Here is a 22,922-nt window from a genome sequence, read left to right on the forward strand (position 1 = left end):
TTATTAATAGGGTTATAGTGAATAGACTAGTAGACTAGTGTAGTACATAGCGATCAAACATGTCAGTTGTATGTAAATCGAGACTCTTCACTGTTTAAAATGAAATTCTGCGGTGTGTTGCTCTCTGCAGGCCTGTCATGATGTAGTGGAGAGGGAGCCCTACATGCGCAAATGTCTGAGTGAGGTGTGTAGTTGCACACCCCACAGATCGTGCCATTGTACTGTCCTCACCGCCTATGCTCAACACTGTGCCCAGGAGGGGGTGCCAGTGAGCTGGAGAAACCACACCTTCTGCCGTAAGAGCCAAGCCTTGACATTTCTTAACTTAACCTTCTTTAAACTATAGCCTTATTATATAGTCATTCATATTAGGAAGTTTGTTATCAGTAGCTAGAGCAGTAACGACTGTGAAACTAATTTGAATGAATTTTGGAAGAAGAAGAAACTTATCTTTCTGTCAATGTAGATTATAGTGTGGTAAATGACAGTTTTATGTGGATTAATTAAATATTCCAAGTCATTTGGAAATAACAAGGTAATAAATCACATTAATATGAATTATGACTGAATATTACTTTTATTCAAACTATATTCTTGGTTGCACATGTTTCTCAATTATGAAATCATTTAATGCTCTATGAATCATTTTTCATTTCTTTGCTTCTCTGTGTCCTCTCTCTTCACAGCGGTGAAGTGTTCGGGGGGGCAGGTGTATCAAGAGTGTGGCCGAGCATGTGGAGGCTCTTGTGCTGACTTGCAGCAAAGCTGGAGCTGTGAGGAGGATGCGGGCAGCCGGTCTTGCGTGCCGGGCTGCCAGTGTCCAGAAGGTCTGGTGCAGGATGACCAAGGCCAGTGTGTTCCAGTCAACATGTGCCCATGTATACACGATGGGGAAGTCCACTTGCCAGGAAGCTCTGTGCACATCAGCTGCAACACCTGGTATGGGAGGAATGGGATGTGCAGTTAAATTACGTTATTAAGTTATTATTGTGTTGAATGATCTTACTGTATATTACTGTATATTGTATTGTGAAAATATTGTTAACAGCTTAACCCTTATAAATTCAAGGACTTGCATGTGGGTTCTAAATTTCCAGCCTTCCCACAATTTATTAGTGGGAAAAGTTATTAAGTTGCTGCTCATATGACAACATGTTGTACCCGGCACCGTTGCATCATAGCCACCATTGCTACACAATCATTGCACAGTTTAAGTGTACAATTATTGGGGGTCAGCCAAGAGCCAACCCCTAATTACAGCATGTTGTACTATTGCAAGGAGATAGCAATGAAAGAAAGGATGGTGTGATGATGGAATGAGCGAGATGAAAATTGTGGCAGTAGCACTTTTCCAGCAATGCACCTTTTATTGCATTGAATTTACGACCATCCTAGCATCTAAAGGTGACTTTTTATCACATCGTTGATAACAGATTCAATGATTCAGCAGAAAATGACCTTTCATCCTGTTTGTGAAACACTACCATATTACAGTATATGACGAGAGACAAGAATCTTGAATTATCTTGGATGCCCAGTCATCCTCATTGAAGCTTTTGTTCTGGTGTGGTAAGAGAAGATGAGGACATTGACTGTACAGCTAGTGCAAATCCAATAACACGACGAGTGACTGGTCAAGGTTCTGACTATACCCCAGTCATTGGTTGTGTCATTGGTTTTGCATGTGCAGACAGCTTGAAATTGTGCCAAGACTCCTGGTATGATTCATCTGCCATCTTTCCAATGTCTTGTTTGGCTAACGATTAAAAGGCTGTAATGAAGTGTGCTGAACTTTCATCTGGCTGCAGCATTTTTTGAATTCCAGTTTGATCAGCAAAACTGTAACTCTAATGAAAATGAACTTGAATATCTTACAACAGTCATATTCATGGTCTGATAGTCGTTGTTTCCTATAGTGGAAAATACAGAACGGCAACGTTACAGGTGAACTCATTAACTTTAAAAGAAGGTCAAAGATTTTTGTTCACAAATCATTATAAACTGTTTTCATTTGTCTGTTCATCATAACATTTTGACACGAGACAGTATGAGGTGTCAAACAGCATTGATATACCACAGAATGCTGGTATAAAGACACCCCCTTTAAAAAACATCCATTCTCACATTTTCATAAACTTAAGAATTCCAGCCAAAACATCCTGAGGTAAGAGAGCTCTGATGAAGTCTCTCTATGGCCCGCTGTCTTACTCATCGGGATAGGTTGATTTCATTGCATTTCTTTTACCCCATGACAACTAAAGGCACCTATAAGTTACATTTTATGAACACACAAAAAGAAGTTTGATCAAATCAATCTGCTGAATCTGTCAAAACAATGAGCTGGCCACCCAAGAATCCAGATCTAAACATCATGCAATGTGTTGGTGATTACTTGGATGGTGCGAAGTGGAAAATGGTCCAACCTCTCAGGGTAAACACTGGAGAGGTGGAAAAAGAACTGAGAGTGGGTGTTCTGAAAAGAATGCAAGCTGTAAGTGAGGTAAAGAGTGGACACAGGATAGGGACATAATGTGAATCTGACAGGTCTTTACATTGACTCAGAATTTCATGATGAATAGATCAACAGAAATGCACCAAAATGACTCAGAATACAAATATTTCAACATTAACTTTTCAGAATCTGCTGTATTTTCTACATGACGTGCACATTTTTTTTGCATGATGCCATTATTTGTTCTGAAATGATGCATAGATAATTCATATTAAAACGTTTTCCACATAATTAATACATAACTAGGTTTAAATTCTCTGCTTTTCTCTTTCACTCTCATTCTCTCTCTCTCTTTGAAGTGTGTGTGGAAATGGTGTGTGGAACTGTTCTGATGACCAGTGCCCTGAGGTTAGGGAGTGTCCAGGCTCTCTGATTTTCTCCCCTCGCTCGTGCCTAAGGACTTGTTCCAGCCTGGATAACCTTCAGGCGCCCTGCACTGAGCCCATCTACGGCTGTGTCTGTCCAGAAGGAACCGTGCTCTTGGTAGGTGGCCTCTTTAATCTCTGTTAATCAATTGTTTCAATAGTTCTTCATTTACATCCTGCTAGATCAGAGGAGTCCTGCATAGGTTAGTTAGGTAGCTTGTTATTTAACATGTTATATAACATACAGACTGCACATATTATTTATAGGAGTGTACGACAATAAAAATATTATGGGCCCTAGTTATTTTAATGAATTATCAACTGCAACACTTCACTCTCATGAATGCATACCTTACATTTTAGTTTCATAGATGCTATAGAATAATTAATAGATAGATAATGAATGATAAATCGCATTAGACAGCAGAGGTACATTTCCAACTGAGATGATGAATGCTGACATCTGTGTGATTAGCAAAGCAGCCATAGCTCTGCCTAACCCCAATCATTGTCTTTGACCTCATGCACATGTTTCCTTGTTTGCTGGGTCCTTCTCTGTAGGGAGACCAGTGTGTCTTTCCTGATGAGTGCCCGTGTCACCACAACGGTAGACTATTCTTTACCAATGATACCATCTCTAAAGACTGCAACACATGGTAAGCAAACTGAACCCTTGATCTGCATTTATTTTATTACTTTTCATTACTTCTGAGTAAAGAGAACAGATGTTTCCTTTAGGCCCCAGGTTGAAACACTCAAATGTAGAGTTTTGACTTTCTATTGGCACATGAGAGTGAAACAGTGACGACCTTTCTATATAATTGAAAACATGCTGTTACATAACGATTGCATTAGAGCTGCTTATTAAGGGGTGGGGTGTGCAGTTATTATTTTGCACACTGTTGTTGTCAATACAAAATTCACGGAAACTGTAAATGTGTAGAAGGAATAAAAAAACCCCATAATTATTAAAACTGTGTTTTAAGAATGGTGACATCAGTGATACTGTATACTGCATTTCTTTGTATTTACCCCATCTCTGTCTTATGTAGTGTATGTAAGCAGCGCCGCTGGCACTGCACGCAGCTGTTGTGTGCTGGTACATGCGTGGCGACTGGTGATCCGCACTATGTGACGTTTGATGGCCGCTGTTTCTCCTTTCTGGGTGACTGCGAGTACATTTTGGCCCAGGAGATGAGTGGCCTGTTCAGCGTCAGTGCTGAGAATGTTCCCTGCGGCAGCACTGGGGTCACCTGCACCAAGTCTGTCACACTCACCGTTGGCAACACTGCCATTCACCTGCTACGAGGTTAGGATGCCAGACATATTTTGATGGTCTTCTCCATGTTCATGTTTCATCAAGTTTGATCATCTTATCTTAATATTGCATTTGCAATAATACATAAAATTTAAATGTACTTAAATATTGTAAATATTGACCTCTCAGTTCCGAATCTCAGATGTTTTCATGATTGGACTCAATATTTTACGATTCATTATTACTCATTTTTGTCACATTTTTGTACATGTTTTATTCATTGTAATGTAATTTGAACAGTAAGTAATGTGTAATTTGACTATGATCAAGTTACCGTATTGTATTTACCCCTGAATGATGTACAGCTTGTAATAAAACATCTCATGATTTAACTAAACAGACTTTTGTGCTAAATAATCCTCAGCCATTGATATGAAAATCATCTTTTTACCCATATACCTGATGCAGGACAGCATTAAGACTGGTGTATATATATTTTTTATTTCTCAGGCAAAGCAGTGACAGTAAACGGCATGCCGGTGACTCTCCCTAAGTCTTATTCTGGCAGCGGTTTAGTCCTGGAGAAAGTCGGCATGTTTGTGTCTCTCTCTTCCCGGCTCGGAGTCACCCTGCTCTGGGATGGAGGTATGGCCATTAAGATCCTGTTTGATCATGTTGAGATGTATACAGTTACTGTGTTCCTCTCATGACAGCCACACACACCAGCTAACAATCGTGACGTCCCTGAAATGGTGTGTACAGTTTGCATGCTTTGCTGTTAGAAAGAGCTGAACAGTATGTGTTTTTTCTCTTCATTGTGGAATGGTGCTCTTCTGAAAGGCATGCGTGTGTATGTGAGACTGGAGCCACACTTACGAGGCAGGGTTGGAGGTTTATGCGGGAACTTTGATGGAGACACTGAGAATGACTTCACTACAAGGCAAGGCATAGTGGAGTCCACGGCAGAGCTGTTTGGGAACTCCTGGAAAGTTAGCCCATCATGCCCGGATGTTACAGAGCAGGACCTGCGTGATCCTTGTGCCGTGAGTGACCTTTACTCTCTTCTTTGGTTCTTACAGCAAACTGACTGCATTGGAATATTGGAAAACTAGGGTAAATGGGAGTTTTGACTGAAATGGTGCGTCAAGCAAAGAATAGCATGACCAGGCAGGTCAGTGTTATATGTTTCATCTTTCTAGATCAACCCTCACAGAGTCACCTGGGCAAAGAAAAGATGTGCAGTGATCACCCAGGAGCTGTTTTCCCCCTGTCATGCTGAAGTGCCTTATCAGCAGTACTACGATTGGTGTGTCTTTGATGCCTGCGGGTAAGATCCAGACATCTGATGATCTGAGTATCGGTGATAGTGTCCCGTAATGAAGCAGGGAGGATGTTCATTTGAGCAGTGGGTCACTTAATATAAAGACAAAAGAAAGTTACGGGTGATTGTGAAAATGCACCTATGACACGTTCTCACACTGCTGTGGCTCTCTACTAGAGACCCTAAGACCCTCTACATATGTTCTTGTACAAGGTGCAGTGAAAATGCAGAGCCATCAACTCAGGAGACAGTGATGTTGGTAGGAGTTCTTTCCCACCAAAACATTCTTCAGGCGGTGAAGTTCTGCTCTACCAAAAGATTTTAAAAACAATAACACAGATTGTGAGCACATATTGTGGTTACATCAGGGCACAAGCTCGCATGTGTGTCCAAGTAGTGCTTTAACTGCTGCCATTGCTTAAGGAAGTCTCCCATCAACACATCTTAGTGGCATTACCGCTAATTTACACTTGGGTTTAATAGGCTGGGAAAATTCCATGCAGAACTGTCCACTGCTAGTTGGCCTAAGTCTCTTTCCAAACATCATAAATAGCTTTCAACAGTGACATTCAGTGCTGGAATCTCACTGGAGACCCCTATGCACGTATTTGGGCTAAATGCCCAGATCTGTATGTGTGAAGAAGCTGGCATGGGTGGAACGGTCCAGACTGGGCTAATATGAATGAATGTATATTTGAACACACTACTTTGTAATTCAGCCCTGATCATGCGGTTAATTAAATTCTCTGCAGGTCATTGAGCCACATGTTGCAGCTCAGCTTGGTTTACTGTCTGTTTCTATTCTGTAGTTGTGATTCCGGAGGGGACTGTGAGTGTCTGTGCACAGCAATCGCTGCGTACGCTGAGGAATGCAACCGCAGAGGAGTGTACATACACTGGAGGTCTCAGGAGCTCTGCCGTAAGACTAACGCACCACTCTCCCTGCCATAAGATCATTGACATGACATTTACTGCCCTTTAAATGTTTGGAATCACTAATAGTTGTTGTAATGACTATGCAGTAATCAATAACATGGTTTAGATTTACAAGTCAATTCTTGTCAAGTTATCTACAATGAAATTTGATTGGTACGTGGCATGTGGCATTCTGCATGTTCATTTTCTGTCAGAATCGCCTTTGTTTGGTTCATCCCTAGTTCCTGCCATTCCTAAGGTGATTCTGAAGCTGTTTGGAATATGTCCCATCCTGTCTCTCTTTCTGTGTAGCTCTGCAGTGTGAAGATGGTTTGGTCTATGAAGCCTGTGGTTCCACATGCTCTGCTGTCTGTCCTGGCAGCACTCCCAGTCTGCACTCCCACTGCAGCCCCCTCTCCTGCGTAGAGGGCTGTTTTTGCCCTCATGGAACTGTTCGTCATGGTTAGGTCATGTGTGTGTGTGTGTGTGTGTGTGTGTGTGTGTCCTCGATTGTTTGTTCTGAACGTACTCTGAATTTATCCACAATATACAAAACTCAGTTGTCTGCAATGTTAAAAGGTTGGTGATATTGGTTGGTCATATGTTTAAGAGCTGACAAAAATGCATCTGTCCCATTACTTTAATGCTGGTATGTATGGTATGTACTGGGTACGCGTTTGTTTGCATGACCTTGGTCCTGGATTTTTTTTGGACAGCTGGTCTGATTTATGGGCTTTTTCTGTTTGGTCTTTTCAAGGCGACGGCTGTATCACTCCAGCCGAGTGCCCGTGTGAATGGGATGGCTCCTTCTTTCCTCCTGGAGCAGCGTTAACTCAGCACTGTCAGAACTGGTCAGTGTGGAAGTATTTTCATGATGTTGATACCTGACAGAATGTGTATTTGTATTTATTTTGAATGAACAATTACATGTATTACAGAAGCAATAAAATAAAATGTAAATGTAAAATGTACTCTACACTATTTTAGGCTTCCAGTATTTTTCCAGTGTTAAATCCAGCATGATGGCTGATCAGCACTGTAGATGAGTCAATTACTTGTACAGCAGGTGTAACATTGAGAATGTAGTTACAAAAGAATTATAATATGGAATGCAATTTGTGTGATTTTGCTTCTGTGCTCAGTGAATATGAAATCTGGGCTAAATGCAGTATGTAACTTGCGAGAAGTGGGCAAATCATATTTGTGTATCCAGTGATATTACTCTAACACGTCAGTCTATTTGCTTCTTTCACTTTCAGTACCAGTTCACTTTCAGCTCGTCCTGAAAAACGTGTCCTCTAATTGTGGCTCAAAGCACAAATTAAATTTCATACTGTAGGAGGAGCCCAAAAGCAGCATATAAGATAGCAATGAGCATCGCAATGTGTTTTGTGCAGGGTGTAACATAGGGTCCCTCGAGTTTTTCATTTATTGCATTTGAATAGAAACTCTCAATATTCATTCCAAAGAAGTGGTGAAGTGAAGAGTACCATGGTTTCCTTTCTGGAGTAAGATTAAGTCTGAAAAAGAAAGGAAAGTGTTGTTGATCTGAAGCACCCAAATTCATCCATCAAACATGGTGGAGGCACTGTTATGGAATGTGCATGTATGGCTGCCAATGGAACTGGGTCAGCCAGCTATCTCTCTGCTCAGATTTAATCAAAAGCTGCAAAACTGAAAGGATAGCGCTTCCCTGCAGAAAGCAACCCACAAGTTTCTTAAAGCAAATAAATGGAAAGTTTTTAAATGGCCAGTCAATCACTTCACCTCAAGCCAACTGAACAGCTTTTCAGACAAGCATTATTTAATTTCAAATCCATTGTGCTGATGTACAGAGGCAAAATGACAAAAGTAGTCACTGTCCAAATACTGACTGTTTGAAAAGTATTCATCAAACTTACCATAAGATAAGATACCATAACAACAAATTACTATGGAACTTACTGCTTATGTAGAAATTGCCATTACTAATTATTGCTATTACTGAAAACTGTTCTGGTGTCTGAATGATATTTCCACTATATAGATTCCACTATACAGATTGCTATGGAATAATATACTATATATAATGTACAGTATTTATGTCCTTGTGATGTATGTTTCAGCTCCTGTTCTAATGGGACATGGCATTGTACTGGGCTTGCGTGTCCTCCTTTTGTACCTTGTCTGGAGTCTGAGTTCCAGTGCACCGGCGGCTCCCAGCGCTGTATTCCCTCTCTCTGGCTGTGTGACAATGAGGATGACTGCGGGGATGGCTCAGATGAGTTCTGCCCCTCCACATGCCCCCCAGGGCAGTTCCGCTGCTCTGGCGGTGCTTGTTTATCCGTGGAGCTCCGCTGTAATGGCCATCCCGACTGTGCTGACCAGTCGGATGAGGAGTTCTGTGCCCCAGTCACAGTGATGCCTGGGTGTGCAGCTGGAGAATTTCAATGCGCTAATGGACGTTGTCTGTCTGCCAATAAAATGTGTGACGGAAGACTGGACTGTGGGTTTGCTGACGACTCTGATGAAAAAGGTAAGAGGTACTTTACTTAGGCCTTGATGGTTAGAAACTATGGCAGTGCATAAAGCCAGTCTTAAGCATCTTTAATATAATTGTATATATATAAAAACACACATGTTGTTGCTGCCATACAAAAATCTTGTATTTCCATGTTTACCGTTTTTCACTTTTTGACATCATTTGAATCTGAAATAATCCAAAGTAAAGTTTTAAAGCTTTTTGAGTTAAAAAGGACATCACCAAAGTCTGTAAATGCAATGGACTTTTTTCATACATTTCTTTAAAATGCCCTTACCCATCTCCCTGAAACAGACTGTGGAGTAGTGTGTGCTGAAGAGGAGTTTCGCTGTTCGTCTGGCCGCTGCATTCTCTACCTCCATCGCTGTGATGGTCATGACGACTGTGGTGACTTCAGTGATGAGCGCGGGTGTGTGTGTGCTCCCGGGGAGTTCCAGTGCCCTGGAGACCAGTGTGTACCTGCCAAGAGAGTGTGTGACGGCCATAAGGACTGCCCTTCAGGAATCGATGAAGTCATTTGTCCCGCTAAAGGTACAATAAGGGACATGCACATATTTTCAGGCTCAAAATATTTGTGGTTGATTGATGTTTGGTGTTTGAGGCTTGAGGTTAAGGTTGGATTTGTACTGCACAGCGCTGACCATATACTACACAAGTACATTTGCCTCAGGTCAGTGTTTCCCAAACTGTGTGACCTTGTGGTAGAGGTGGGTGATATGGCGAAATCTTATCGATATCATGAAAGATTTTGTTATTGTGATAAATACAATATGCTTTTCTGAGCTTATGATGGATATCATTAGAACAGCTGCAGGTTTTATTGAAAATAAATAAATAAATAGTCCTGTTTAGTTGAGTGTAGTGCACCAAATTGTGACTAAAGATCATTGCTAATATAAATGAAGATGGTTGAACATGCATTGCCAATGTAACGACTGGAAGTATGGTGTTAGGTGGGTGCTCTCGTGGAGAGGTGAATACTTAGCTCCATTAGGAGACACGCAGGGAACACGTCGTGCAGGGGTTTCAGAGACGGTTTTAATGAGCAATGAGAGCACCTCCACTTCGCTCGTCACAACTTCCCAGACAACACCAGCTGGAGAACCCAGGCTACAACCCAGCACGGTTCACCATACGCACACACTCTCCCGCGCTTTCCTCCAAACTCTCCATGCACATGCGCACTGTACCCCACCTTAAAGTGACCGTTACACCAAGTAGATAAAAAGAGATGAAGTGTTTGCTCAGTTTCTGCCTGACAGCTGGGTGGTAGCATTAACTTAATCTGCTGTTTTACAGATCCAATAGGTCAGTAATGGTGTGTCCCGTTTGCTAATGTTGGTGAGGGCTAATACCCACAACCTAGCTGCTCTTAACTATCACGTGTTGTGTTACAGTCTGCTCTAATGATATATCATGGAATTTGTCCGTAGAAAGGTTTCATGACCATGAAGACCTTGTTGGGTAGAATAGTGGGATTGTGTGGATTGATTCATAATATAAAATGCTATGATTAGTCATGTTTCCTTTTTTGATGGCTTAGCTGATACCAACCTCAGTCCCTTTGGCTCTATAGTAAGAACAATGTGAACAGAGAGAATCAACCAGTCACCAGAGATATGTGTTGTGGGAAGGCAGAAAGAGTAAGATTTGTTGGTTGCTGTTCAAACACACCATTTAAAGTTGGCCCCACTGCAGGACTGGACTGGGCCAAAAACAATAGACCCTGCGTTTTTAGGGCCACCATAATTGGTTAAACACCACCCACCAGGTACACCATCCTTGTGCTCCACTTAAATGTGCAGAGCACACTATTCCCCAAAAACTACTACAAATACCAGGGTGAGAGAACAGCAGTGGTCAAACAAACAAGAGAGTGAATGAGGAGAGAGTGGCTTTAGCAAAAACAAACCAGTGAGTCAGAAGCTTTCCTGATTGTTTCACAAATTGACATGATGACAACTGCCTCCACACACCCTTACTGGAAGTGTATGACATCAGATAAAGTGTATGCCAGTTCTTCTGTGGTTTCTTCAATCTGTGTGTGTATGACTCTGCCATCAATTCAATTCCATAGGCAGCTGTGTAATTACACAGTTGTTGAGGAATGCTAAGTGAGTGATATTTAGAACATTTGGCACAGGGGAAACTCATGCTCTAAAAGTAACAAACAGGAGATCCCTGTGTTCAGGAGAAACAAATGACAAGAGGATTCATTAGTTGTGAAGGAGAATGTTGCATGTGTACATGAAGGGATGTTTGACTCCTGTTGTTAAGGGGTGTATGCTTCTTTTTAGACAGGTTATCAGTGTAGCTTCAAGTAATTCCAAGTCTTTGTTACTGATTTTGTCATGAAGAAAGTTCTCAGTGGGATTGAGTTTGGGAACCACTGACTCACCAACACATTTTCAAGTGCTTGCCGTGCCAGTACCCTAACATGAGCCCCAAAAATCTCAGTGCCAAGAATTCATTCATTCAACAACTTCAGCCTAAAAAGAGCCTGGCCATTTGTGTGCTTGTGTGAATAGTTAAACCCCTCCCCAATTCCGAGCCCACCCTGCCTACTGATAGGATGCCAGTGGTCATTGACTAGTTCTTACAGAAGATGTCAAATGAGAAACCTTGACAAAGAAAAAGATAAAGTTTTAAATTCCCTCTTTTCATGTTGTATATATTATTTTGTTATTAGTTTTTTATTTAATATTTTAATTACTATGGAACTAATTTCTTATTGACAGATCTTTTTCCACTCAGCAACAACTGGTTAAAAAGACACTGAAAAGATTATCTTAACAACATTGATATTTGGTTGTAAAGTGAAAGTTGAAAAGCCGCCTTTTCCAGGACGTTGAAAGGGCGTCTAGAAAAAGACATCCCTCTACGCCTAAATTAAATGTGCTGCATTGGGCGATGATCCTTCACTGCTGCAACAGCAGTCGTCAAAAGCAATCATTCCTTTTTTTCAAGAGATCAGTATTTTAACAGCAAGTGATTTTATTCAGAAAGCCCAGTTTTGATTTGTAGACAACATTTTCATTAAATTATTAGGGCTATTTGTGGTCTGTAAAAAACTCCACTTTGGGCTAAATTTGGACCAAATCATACACACAAAACACAGCCCCATTGTTAACGTCTCTTTTTGAGTTCATGGTGGGCCAAACAGATTTAGCCCAAAAAACAATGTCCATGGAGATATGTAATAGATAGATAGATATATAGATCACTTTACTTATCCCACAGGGAAAGTCAGTTTTTACAGCAGCAAAATCAAACAAGAGAGCAGCATAATAAAGGCACTTTATTTATAAAATAGTAGTAAGAAGTGGCAAATAGGAAACAGTAAACATGACTATAACTACAGCTCTATTAATAAATTCAGCTATAATATACATAATATAACCCTATTATATAATACGGTGTACTAGGAAAAAGTGATTGCAGTGCAGTAATTACATTGATATAATGTAATATACAGAATCAATTATGTGTAATGTAACAGTGCAGTGCAGTGCAGTGCAACTACATTAATATAATGCGCATCATGGGGTATCAGTACAGTATAAGTGATAAACAATAGAGTTTTTTAAGTGGCAGTGAAGATGACAGAGCTGTGTGGCAGTACATAGTGATGAACAGAATAGTGTCCGATTGAGAAACAGCAGGACTGTTCTATTAGTACACTCAGTGCACAATAATGTCCCGGCACAGTGACGAGGCGTTGTACAGTGAGATCGCTGTTGGGAGAAATGATCTCCTGTACCGTTCCTTGCTGCAGCGGAGCTGAAGGAGCCTGTTACTGAAAGTGCTCCACTGCTTGACCAGTAGATCATGGAGGGGGTGGGAAGTGTTCTCCAGAACGGCAGTGAGTTTGCTCAGAGTCCTCCTTTCCACAAACTCCTCAAAGCCTTCCAGAGAGCAGCCCAGGACTGATCCACCTTTCCTGATCAGTTTGTTGAGCTTACTGGCATCCTCACTCCTGATGCTGCCTCCCCAGCAGATTTGGGAGAAGGACCACGTCCTAACTCCTCCTCTTCATTACTATGCACTATATAGCTGCTACTCTCTTCTCTCCTTCTTGTGACAAAAATTTGCACCGCTCTGCCGCCCCTGCTCCTCCTGAAGGTTTAATTTTATCCATCCACTGCCCGGCAAGGAGGTCTGGCTTCGGTTCCCATCAGCTCGAAGCCCCCCAGAACTCCTCCTTGCCTCAGTCAAGCGTGGTCCGCACTTTTTGCAAATTGCACTATATCCTGCAATGATCCTTTGAAGAAGAACTCCACAGATTTTTTACTTATTCTTAGCATAATTATACATTATACATATGATACTTAAGACGTAAACAAAGTGGTTCAAAGTGCTCTAGAGAAAGCTAGCAAGTCAGAATTGTTCACAGTGCTGGCGACTGAAACCAGATGTCTGGACCTCTAATACTCCCTCTTCTACCCTCACAGAAAGGTCATTCATAATTCAGTTGTTTATGAATACACTGTCTGATGCCTGAGACACCAAACGTTTTACATTTGGGGTCTAAAACTCGCTCTTAAAATCATGTATCTTTAAAATAGTGGAAAGATACATGCAGGGCGGTTTTGCTGCAAAAATTGAGATACCTTTGTGAAAGATTAAAATCATTTTTGATTTAATTAATTTTTTTCAATTACTACACTCTTACCACATGTCTGTTTAACAGATCATTTACAATGACTTCAGCATTATCTGTGTGCCATGTTTCTGTGTCTATTTCATGTTTCTGTGTTCCAGGTGTATCTTTAATGAACTTTTAAATGTGTATTCAATGCTAGATGAAAACTTTATTGTGGCTACTGTGTTTTAGGCTGTAGCCAGTATGAGTTTGGCTGTGCGAGTGGTCAGTGTGTGCCGCTGGGATGGCGGTGTGATGGGGAAACAGACTGTCTGGATGGAAGTGACGAGCAGCAGTGTGATCGTACATGCGGACCTGACCAAGTCCTCTGTCTGAGTGGAGACCAGTGTGTCCAGCATGTGCATCTGTGTGACGGCACACCACACTGCAGAGATGCTTCTGATGAGAGCGTGGACAATTGTGGTGAGACACTGACAAACTTATTCTGTTAATTTTTCACCAGTTGAGAGCACTTTACACATACACTATGTACATGCACCAAAAGTATTGGGACACCTGCTCATTCGCTGTTTCTTCTGAAGTCCAGGGTATCTGCTTAATATTATTAAATGGAGCACCATCATTCCAGAGAACACAGTTCCACTACACAGTGGCATGCATAGTGCCAGTAGGTTAATGTTTAAATGATCTAGAGAGTCCTTTTCTATTAACAGTACTTTTTCTGTATAGGGACTAGAAAAGCTGTGTGTTTGTATGGGTGTGTCAGCAATGGGTGCAACTTAAAGTAGCTGATTGCATTCATTAGAAGGGGTGTCCACAGACATATAGAAAAATTGTACATTTAGTGTATATAACTACTTAAACTCCATTATCAATTATTATCAGTTTTATCAATCACTTATTTGTAAAACACTATGAAACTAATATTCAAGGTATGTTATATTATGAAAGCAAGGCACTCAGGGCACAACATGTGAGCTCACTAATGGTCCCTTGCAGTTTAGGGGTTTATAATTATAAGTGATGCACTATTGTAAATTGTCCTACACTTCTGGAGTACATTTCAGAAGTGTGTGTATGTATGTGGCATGCAAAACCTGGTTAGGAACTATTCGATTGTAGCTTCATCATGCCACAGAACTTGTTTCCCGAATCTATTAAGCTTGTTTAGATGTTCTTTTGACATCTACTGACAGAATTTTTCCATAAGTCAGATTTATAAAGGTGTCACTGCACAGTAGAACAGTGCACCACCTCCCCAGACTCAAGTCTCTTCTAAACCTTCCTGAAAATATTTTGCCGTCAAACAAGGGTTTTAATTTGACGTTCTAGCAATCATATTTACAGTTCTCAATGAAAGTTTTCTTGATCATCCAGACCTCAACTTGACCTCAATCTTTCTTGTTAACTGCCGTCTCTTTGTTTCATTACAAACTGAGGAAACAGTTACTGAAAATGCTTTTCTATCTTCTTACAACCTGGCCTTTCATGGTGATGATTAAGAATAAGTCATAGCCCTAACGAACAAATTAAGGTCTGAAACTTTGTTTTTTGAGAGCTTAAATCTCTTGGGGTGCCCACACGTTTACATGGTGCTCCATTTTCTTTTTTTCACTCTAAAACATTGTTGAAAAGAAATGTTAATTTTTAATGTTGTGCCTGAGTGTTTAAAGATTTGTCTTCATCATCTTCTACTCACCTAACTGTTCGCATTCAATTTAAGTGTACATTCACATGACATTCGACCAGGGGCACCCAAACTTTTGCATGTCACTCTGTCCGTACTGCTAAACCAGGTAGATCCTAAATTCTGCGTTTTATAAAAAATTGAGGTGAACAGAAATATACATGTTAAATATTGAATATCAGCATTGACCCAGAATTCCCATATCAGTGCATTAAAGTGAGAATTGCCTTACCCACAAAACCCCTTATCCATGATGACACCCTAATCACTGTGTTTATGTGTGTAACCACATTCCATTTCAGGCTCCACATGGATCCCTCCATGTCCTGGGAGCTTCTCATGTGATAACAGAACTTGTGTGAACGCATCTCGTGTGTGTAATGGAATTCCTGATTGTCCCAAAGGAGAGGATGAACTGTTGTGTGGTGAGCCCTCAGTGCAGCCGATGTCAAATAGAAATTCAGCACTGCTTTACTGCACTGAAACAAAATCACAAGCTTTTCTACATTGTTTCCTTTGATTATTAGTACTGGATGCTATCACAAAACATGCATGCTTGATTTTACAAAGCACAGTGTTCTGACAGTGTTATTCCTGCTCTTTAACAGTATGCTTTTGGATGACTTTCAGTGGGCATGCTCACAATTCCTCCTGTTTTCTCTACAGAAAAGCCTAGCGCTTCTCCACCTCCCCCTGATGGCAGGAACAACAGTTACACCTGTCCTGAGTTCTCCTGCTTGGATGGATCCTGCGTCCCTTTCAAATCAGTATGTCATGAGACAGGAAGAATACACAGTTCTGTGCAAAGGTTTTAGATGCCTGTGAAAATTAATTTTAACTGGCAATAAGTGAAGAAGTAGTGGTTCTACATCACTGTGTTCATTAAAGCATCTCCAAAGCTCTCCTCACGAGAGTCCAGTTTTATTTATAGCTATCATCCTACACCTGGTTTGGTAAATCAGGGCTTAAGGCTGTTAAAATAGGTGGGGATGGAATTGATCACATCCACACTGTGCTGGCTGGGGGTGTCCAGGAGAACTATGGAACAAAAGCTTTGTTCCTCAGACTTCTCAACTGCTTTCTTCTAAATGAGAAATTCTTGTTCCTTTGTATTGTATTTATGTTTACCTGCATCTGTTCCAATGTGATCTGGAGTTTGTACAAGCAAAAACACTCTTTTTGCTGAGATAAATGGTTTTAAATGGTGTGTTAAGGGCCTAAAACTATGCACATCACTGTATATTCATAATTACATCAACTTAGACTATGTTACTAATCTCTATTAATCACTATTTTCCCACCGTTACAATTCAAAGAAAATGCCACTGATCCTCCTCAAGATTTACCATAAACACTGTTCTTATGTAACACAAGCTTTTCAAGAATACCCCAAGCAGTAAGAAATACAATGGCATGTGTTTACCAGATAATACTAGGCCTTTGTAATGTTATTCATGTCATTCCAATTTATATGTAATGCTGTAATACAGTGGAATACACTCCTGACAGTGACATGACTTTCTGCTTTAAAATTATTGCATGCACAGCACATTATGTGGAACCCTTCAGACATACATGCATGCTTTCCTAGGTGTGCAACGGAGCAGCAGACTGCCCTGATGCTTCACTTCTTGGGGCTGGCGGTTCTTCAGATGAGCAGGGCTGTCGGAACTGGGGCACGTGGGGGCCTTGGAGCCCCTGCAGCCTCACCTGTGGGTCTGGTGCTATGAGCAGACACAGACAGTGCCCCCAGGGGGATGCACTGGGACACTGTAGGGGCGAGGATACGCAAAAACGACAGTGCTACTCCACAGCATGTCCTGGTGAGAGATGTCTCTTATACAGTTCATCCCCACATCTAAGTTAGGAAGGCCTGATTTAGAGGAAACATATAGGTGCCCTTCAGGTTTTGGCCTTGGTGTAAATATGTTGTTGCATTGAAGACTAGCTAATTAGGCATACACTTGATTAAATGCAACTGTGGCTAATGCTAACAGATTAGTAAATTAAATAAACATGATTTATCATGTTCCAGTCAATCAACTGCAGTCCGACAAACGCTTCTATGGGGATGCTAAGCTAACACTGCTAACAAACACTGAGTTTTGACTGTCATCACCATTTCATCTTGATTAGTTGATATCCAAATCCAAAAAATCTTATTTTATTTGAATCAAAACATCTATTAATGTTTTGTTATAATGTAAGACAGTTTAACACAATGGCATGGATAGAACATTTAAACTTAATTTGAAATTGTAACTACATTACAATGTACAACTCCCATTTTGTAGTGCTGTTCTGCTTACAAACTGGACCCCAATGCCTGGAATAATGGCACATATTGTGCTAAGGTCAGAGTGGTTCTGGTTATTTAGAATGACTGCCCTTTCGACTATGTGAATAAGCCTGTTTTCAATTAGTCAAACAGTGTTTGTATCATTTAGGAATTTAGCTTTTTGGATCTCAAAAACACTTTAGTTCAAATAACAAATGCCTTTCCTCACTAATGCTATGTACCTGCTGCATGAGGTCAGTCATTTTTTAACCGTATTTAATTCTTTAAGATCACCCATCATCATTGTAAGCAAATTCTTTTTTTGAGAATGCTATAAATACTAGATCCTAGATCTATGAGGGGAATAAATACCCCACTGCCACTTTGACAAGGGCCTAAGTATAAGATAAGATAGTCCTTTATTAGTCCCGCAGTGGGGAAATTCACAGTGTGACAGCAGAAAGGGATAGCAAGACACTCAGTTACAAAAATTTAGATAAATAATTTACACTATATACACAATATAAATAAGAATTAAAAAAGCAATAAACATTAGTATGATGGCTAAGGTCTGGGTTAGAACATCTTTAAAACATCAGGCAGGACAGGGTTCCCGGTATGTGGTGGACAGTACCTACCAAAAGTTCAAAAGTTCAAAAAAGGGAACCACCTGTAAACCAATGACAGGGTAATGGTCAGATCTGTTTTGGCGACACAATGGGGACCTACTCTTTTTAGGCAGATGGTGTTAATGGCTGGCTGATCGGTGTATGCATCTCTGTTTTTGAGCAGTTGATGGACACTGGTCAGCATGGACAACTTGGTCTAACTGCAGTAAAGGTTGTGGAGGAATAGAGCTCCATGAGAGAGTATGTGTTCCACCACAGAATGGAGGCCGGGCCTGCTCTGAGCTTCCAGGAGAAAAAGCCTTGACTACTGTGATCAGTGAGTAAACTATAATACTGTAAACACATGTTCTTCAACAGTCGCCATTCAGACCCCTAAAACATTGAAGTGTTGCATATTTTTTAAAAAAATTCCCCCTTTTTCTTTTCTTGCCTCTACCCTTATGTGCAGAGCCTTGTTCTCCGGACGCCTGTGCTAATGTCTCCTGTCCTGCTGGCCTGGTCACACACAGTTGTACTCCTTGTCTGGAGACTTGTGCTCACATATCCAGCGACATCTCCTGTGATCCTGACGCACCGTGCTTTACAGGTACACAATAAGATGTAGAGGATAAAGGAGAGTGTTGTCAATTGTGTTGATTTGCTTGATGTTAGGGTTTGCTTATTTAGGATGGTTCTAATACTCTTCAGGTTCTCTTGTTCACATCACACAACTTTACCCCTGGTTCTTTACCTTTAATCTGTTTTTCTCTCTCTCTCTCTCGCTTGCTCGCTCTATCTCTCTTTCTATCTCTCTCTCTGTCAAGGTTGCTGGTGTCCAGAGGGGAAAGTCATGAACCACTTGCAGCAGTGTGTGTTGCCGGAGGAGTGTGTGTGTGAGGTGTCGGGAGTGCGATACTGGCCAGGGCAGCAGGTCAAGAGAGGCTGTGAGATTTGTAGGTGTGAGAGAGGCAGACCCCAGCAATGCAAGCCCAATCCAGAATGCTCAGGTACACATCCCTCTTGATTTGTGCTTGGTTTTAAGCTTTGGGTAATGTCCAGGTCCAATTAATGACATTTCACCGTAATTTGCCCCATTTCCACAAACAGGGAGGTTTTATTCTTGGGAACGGCTTGTGTAAGCAGTACCCTCACCAATCACCAGTCATGTGGTTTAAGTCTCTCTGACAGCTTTATCAAAAATGTCTGTTCACCACCGTCACGCTTTGTTCAATTAATGAAGCCTAACCAAAAACTCATCTTCTCTGCTTATCTGTCATCCATCTGTTCATTCGTTTGTCTTCCTGAATTAATAAAGTAGAGAAGAACCCTATCATCTATGGACATCAAGGTCTATAACACTACCTGCATATGTAGAGTTTCACTTATGGGATGTCATTCAAGTGTGCTATTTTTAATACTAGGCCCAGACAGCTCTCAACTCTTATAACTTAGCAGTACTTACTTACTGTCTGCACTCATTATGCTCAATTGTAAGTGCTCTGAGACTGTCCTTTATCTCTCTCTCTCTCTCTCTCTCTCTCTCTCTCTCTCTCTCTCTCTCTCTCTCTCTCCATATGTTTGCATGATCTCAGTAAACTGTGGTTGGTCATCCTGGTCCCCTTGGGGGGAATGTTTGGGTCCATGTGGAGTGCAGAGTGTTCAGTGGTCATTCCGCAGCCCAAACAACCCCTCTAAACATGGCAATGGCAGACAGTGCCGTGGAATTTACCGAAAAGCCAGGCGGTAAGAATGGCCTGTTATTACATTTTTGGTGACTGTGTGTGATTGCTTGATCACAAATCACACAGTTTTCTCACATTCTTATGATTCTCTGTGTGTTGTGGGTTACTTGCATCTTTATGTGCATGTTTGTGTGTGTGTCCGTTCCCAGCTGTCAGACAGAACCTTGCGAAGAGTGTGAGTATCAGGGTCACACACATGCAGTGGGTGATCGCTGGAAGATGGAACAGTGCCAACTTTGCCATTGTTTACCCAACCTCACAGTACAGTGTGCCCCTTTCTGCCCACATGCTGTCTCTGGATGCCCTCAGGTGTGTATGTCAACATGCTGTGTTGACTAATAGCAGCTGATTTGTCTTACATGTTTTATTATTTAGATAACAACAGCTTCATTATTACCTTGTAATGCCTCATTTTTCCTTTTTGAGGCCCTTGAGTCAGAGAGCAATGTGTTTTCTAAATGCAGGGTCAGAACTTAATACCAGGGGATGGAGACAGCAAGTGCTGCTATTGTGAAGCCAAAGGTAACACATTAACTCGGCATAGAGGAATTGTGAAATGTTGTTATTATTGATGCCAATCTGAAAACCTCAAATTTTATTTTAGCCAACAATAGCATGATCACCCCAACCACCCCAGCAGCTCTAGCAGTTACCATTGAGTCCTCCACAGCACCAGAGCGTGTACCAGTTGTGCCATCATTTCCTCTTCCACCTGGAGGTCAGTTGAACATGAACAATGTCATCCTTTTGCAAAGCCACACAGTGGTTCTGTTACCACAGCTGTAGAAAAGCAGTTTTAGGCCATAGCATTTTTCATCATGTCAGATGATTTCAGCAGTTTTAACTTCAGCAGTTTTAACAAGCATGAAGTGGGAATTGGAAATAACTAAGTTCAGTTTGAGGACTTTTAAAGACAGTATTATACCTTGAGACATTACAACATCAACAGGCTATTGGGTCCAGTGCTGGATCATTTTGCTATTGGTATCGCTGGCTCTTTCATTGGACATTTGCAATTCCCCGTAGTTGTTCCCTGTTGATGCCACAGCCATTCATGCCTGGGAGGGCATAAATGGCCTTCTCTCTGTCTCCATCTCTCAGTGCGATGTTAGCCAGTACAGGCATTTGTGAAATGATGTAACAAAATTGTCAGTTAGCGTTCTCCTTTCAGTGTGTTTGGCTGTTCAACGATGGACATGTGTTAATGGCAGTTCGAAAGAAGCAGATTGGCTGGTTTCATGTGACTAAGAGGATGCACATGCTAGATTTCATTTTCCCAGCACACATAGAAACATGTGCTGTGGAAATCCTAAACTAGTGTTTCCGAATTTAGTGTTACAAAATTGTTAAGAAAATCCTCCCGAATAATGATTTAATTATTTCCCAAGACACACTCTATTTGCCACAAAATAAAGTGCTGAAGTTATGTTATGAGTTATGTTATGCAGGGCACTGGCATGTTTCAACAACATACTCGTGCATCTTTTAACTAAGAGCAATTGGTCTAAAATTGTGGTGATGTATGGAATTGTGGCACTGCAACTGAATGGATCTCAAACTTGAGGAGAAAAATTTAGCCACTTGTGCTCAAAAGGAAGAGGAGGAAAGAAAAAACATTCATCACTACCTGTTCTGTTGATTTAATTGTTCAGTGTAAATCGTGCCTCACCCTGCAGATTTAATGTGATTATCTGGAGTGCATCCAATTCACCTCTTCCTTGTTGTCTGTAGATGAGTGTTGGTCTCCACTGGGAGTTCAGTCTCTTCCTGCTTCCAGCTTCAGTGCCTCCTCTCAGCAGCCAGGACACCTAGCCTCTGCCGGACGCCTCCACTCTTTTGAGCCCCAGAGTGACTTGCAAGGCTGGAGCCCCGAGCCGGAGCAGTACAGGGAACTTCCGGCGTCCACCCCTCACAGTCACGCCCACAACAGCCAGGCTCCTTACCTACAGATAGACCTGCTCAAGTCATACAACATCACAGGTGTCTTCCGAACTGTCGATATGCTTAAGCACACACTCAGCAGTAAAGCAGAGTACCTATTTGGCCTCACCATTAATTCTAAAAGAACACATTTACAAAATATTCAAAATATGTAATTGCCTTTCAAATTATGTGTCTTTTAATGTTTTGTGCTATCCACCCACCTCTCTAAAATACTCTTCTGTTGTACACTGTAACAATATAGTGCTTTTTTTTAGCTAACGTCAGTCCTTTAACCATTTGTATCTGTCCTGTGTGTGGCAGGGCTGCTTACCCAGGGTGGAGGGCTGTTTGATACCTTTGTGTCCAGTTTCTACCTGGCCTTTAGTGTTGACGGCAGCCAGTGGTATACCTATAAAGAACTCATCACAGACGCTCGCCCTAAAGCCAAGGTGAGTGTGTTTTCACTGTCGTTGACTACGGATAGAATTCCCACAAGAAGTAAACACAAGGTACGGTAAGCCAGGAAAAACTACAAGCTGCATTACGAGGTAGCGTGTGAATACCCTGTGTCTACCACAGTCAAATATGTGCTCAAACAAATACCATATTAAAAGCATCAGCACAAATAAAAAAGCCTGTCAGTAGCAGTAATTAGCCTATGTTCCAACTTTCCCTGGCAAATCAAATGGTGTTTGTGCATGCGGGGCTTGTCTCCAGATATTTCTAGGCAACCACGACGATCGAGGTGTGGCTCAGATCAGGCTGGACAGGATGGTGATGGCCCGCTTTGTGCGAGTGATGCCTCATGACTTTCAGAATGGCATCTACCTGCGAGTGGAGCTCATGGGCTGTGGGGGCGGTGAGCAAAATTTTCTTACCTATTGAGCTACTTCTTATTTGATGTATGATGCATTATTTTAAGTAATTTATTTATATAAATTAATTTATATAAATAAATTAAATATATAAGTAAATGTAATATGTAAGTAATTTCACACCACAGCTTTCAGTTCCCCTTTCCATTTAAAAGGTTGGAATCACTTGACATATTAATGATTTTTCTTATCAACCTTATAATAACTAATATAAAAACTAAACAAATATACTGTATATTAAATATTACAAAATAGACAGCTACGTGTATTTTTACATGTTCAACAAGTGGTTTTTAACATGTTTTTCTTCAGCT

At 41.1% G+C, this 22,922-nt stretch overlaps 1 protein-coding gene across 1 annotated transcript in view; it reads left to right on the top strand.

The window, feature by feature from the left end:
- The window catches only part of sspo (SCO-spondin), a 92,950-nt gene that overhangs the window by 15,114 nt on the left and 54,914 nt on the right, over positions 1-22,922 (top strand). Inside the window, 25 exon segments of the mRNA XM_072679964.1 lie at positions 131-296; positions 687-939; positions 2,812-2,995; positions 3,439-3,533; positions 3,930-4,186; positions 4,646-4,780; positions 4,976-5,178; positions 5,335-5,462; positions 6,266-6,375; positions 6,684-6,833; positions 7,129-7,222; positions 8,477-8,886; positions 9,187-9,423; positions 13,727-13,957; positions 15,849-15,949; positions 16,774-17,005; positions 18,253-18,405; positions 18,538-18,675; positions 18,893-19,075; positions 19,661-19,811; positions 19,960-20,171; positions 20,415-20,528; positions 21,542-21,790; positions 22,055-22,182; positions 22,451-22,592. Coding sequence (XP_072536065.1) covers positions 131-296; positions 687-939; positions 2,812-2,995; positions 3,439-3,533; positions 3,930-4,186; positions 4,646-4,780; positions 4,976-5,178; positions 5,335-5,462; positions 6,266-6,375; positions 6,684-6,833; positions 7,129-7,222; positions 8,477-8,886; positions 9,187-9,423; positions 13,727-13,957; positions 15,849-15,949; positions 16,774-17,005; positions 18,253-18,405; positions 18,538-18,675; positions 18,893-19,075; positions 19,661-19,811; positions 19,960-20,171; positions 20,415-20,528; positions 21,542-21,790; positions 22,055-22,182; positions 22,451-22,592 — 4,456 coding nt within the window.

This window comes from Salminus brasiliensis, chromosome 5, assembly GCF_030463535.1.
Source record: "Salminus brasiliensis chromosome 5, fSalBra1.hap2, whole genome shotgun sequence".
NCBI classification, from domain to species: domain Eukaryota; kingdom Metazoa; phylum Chordata; class Actinopteri; order Characiformes; family Bryconidae; genus Salminus; species Salminus brasiliensis.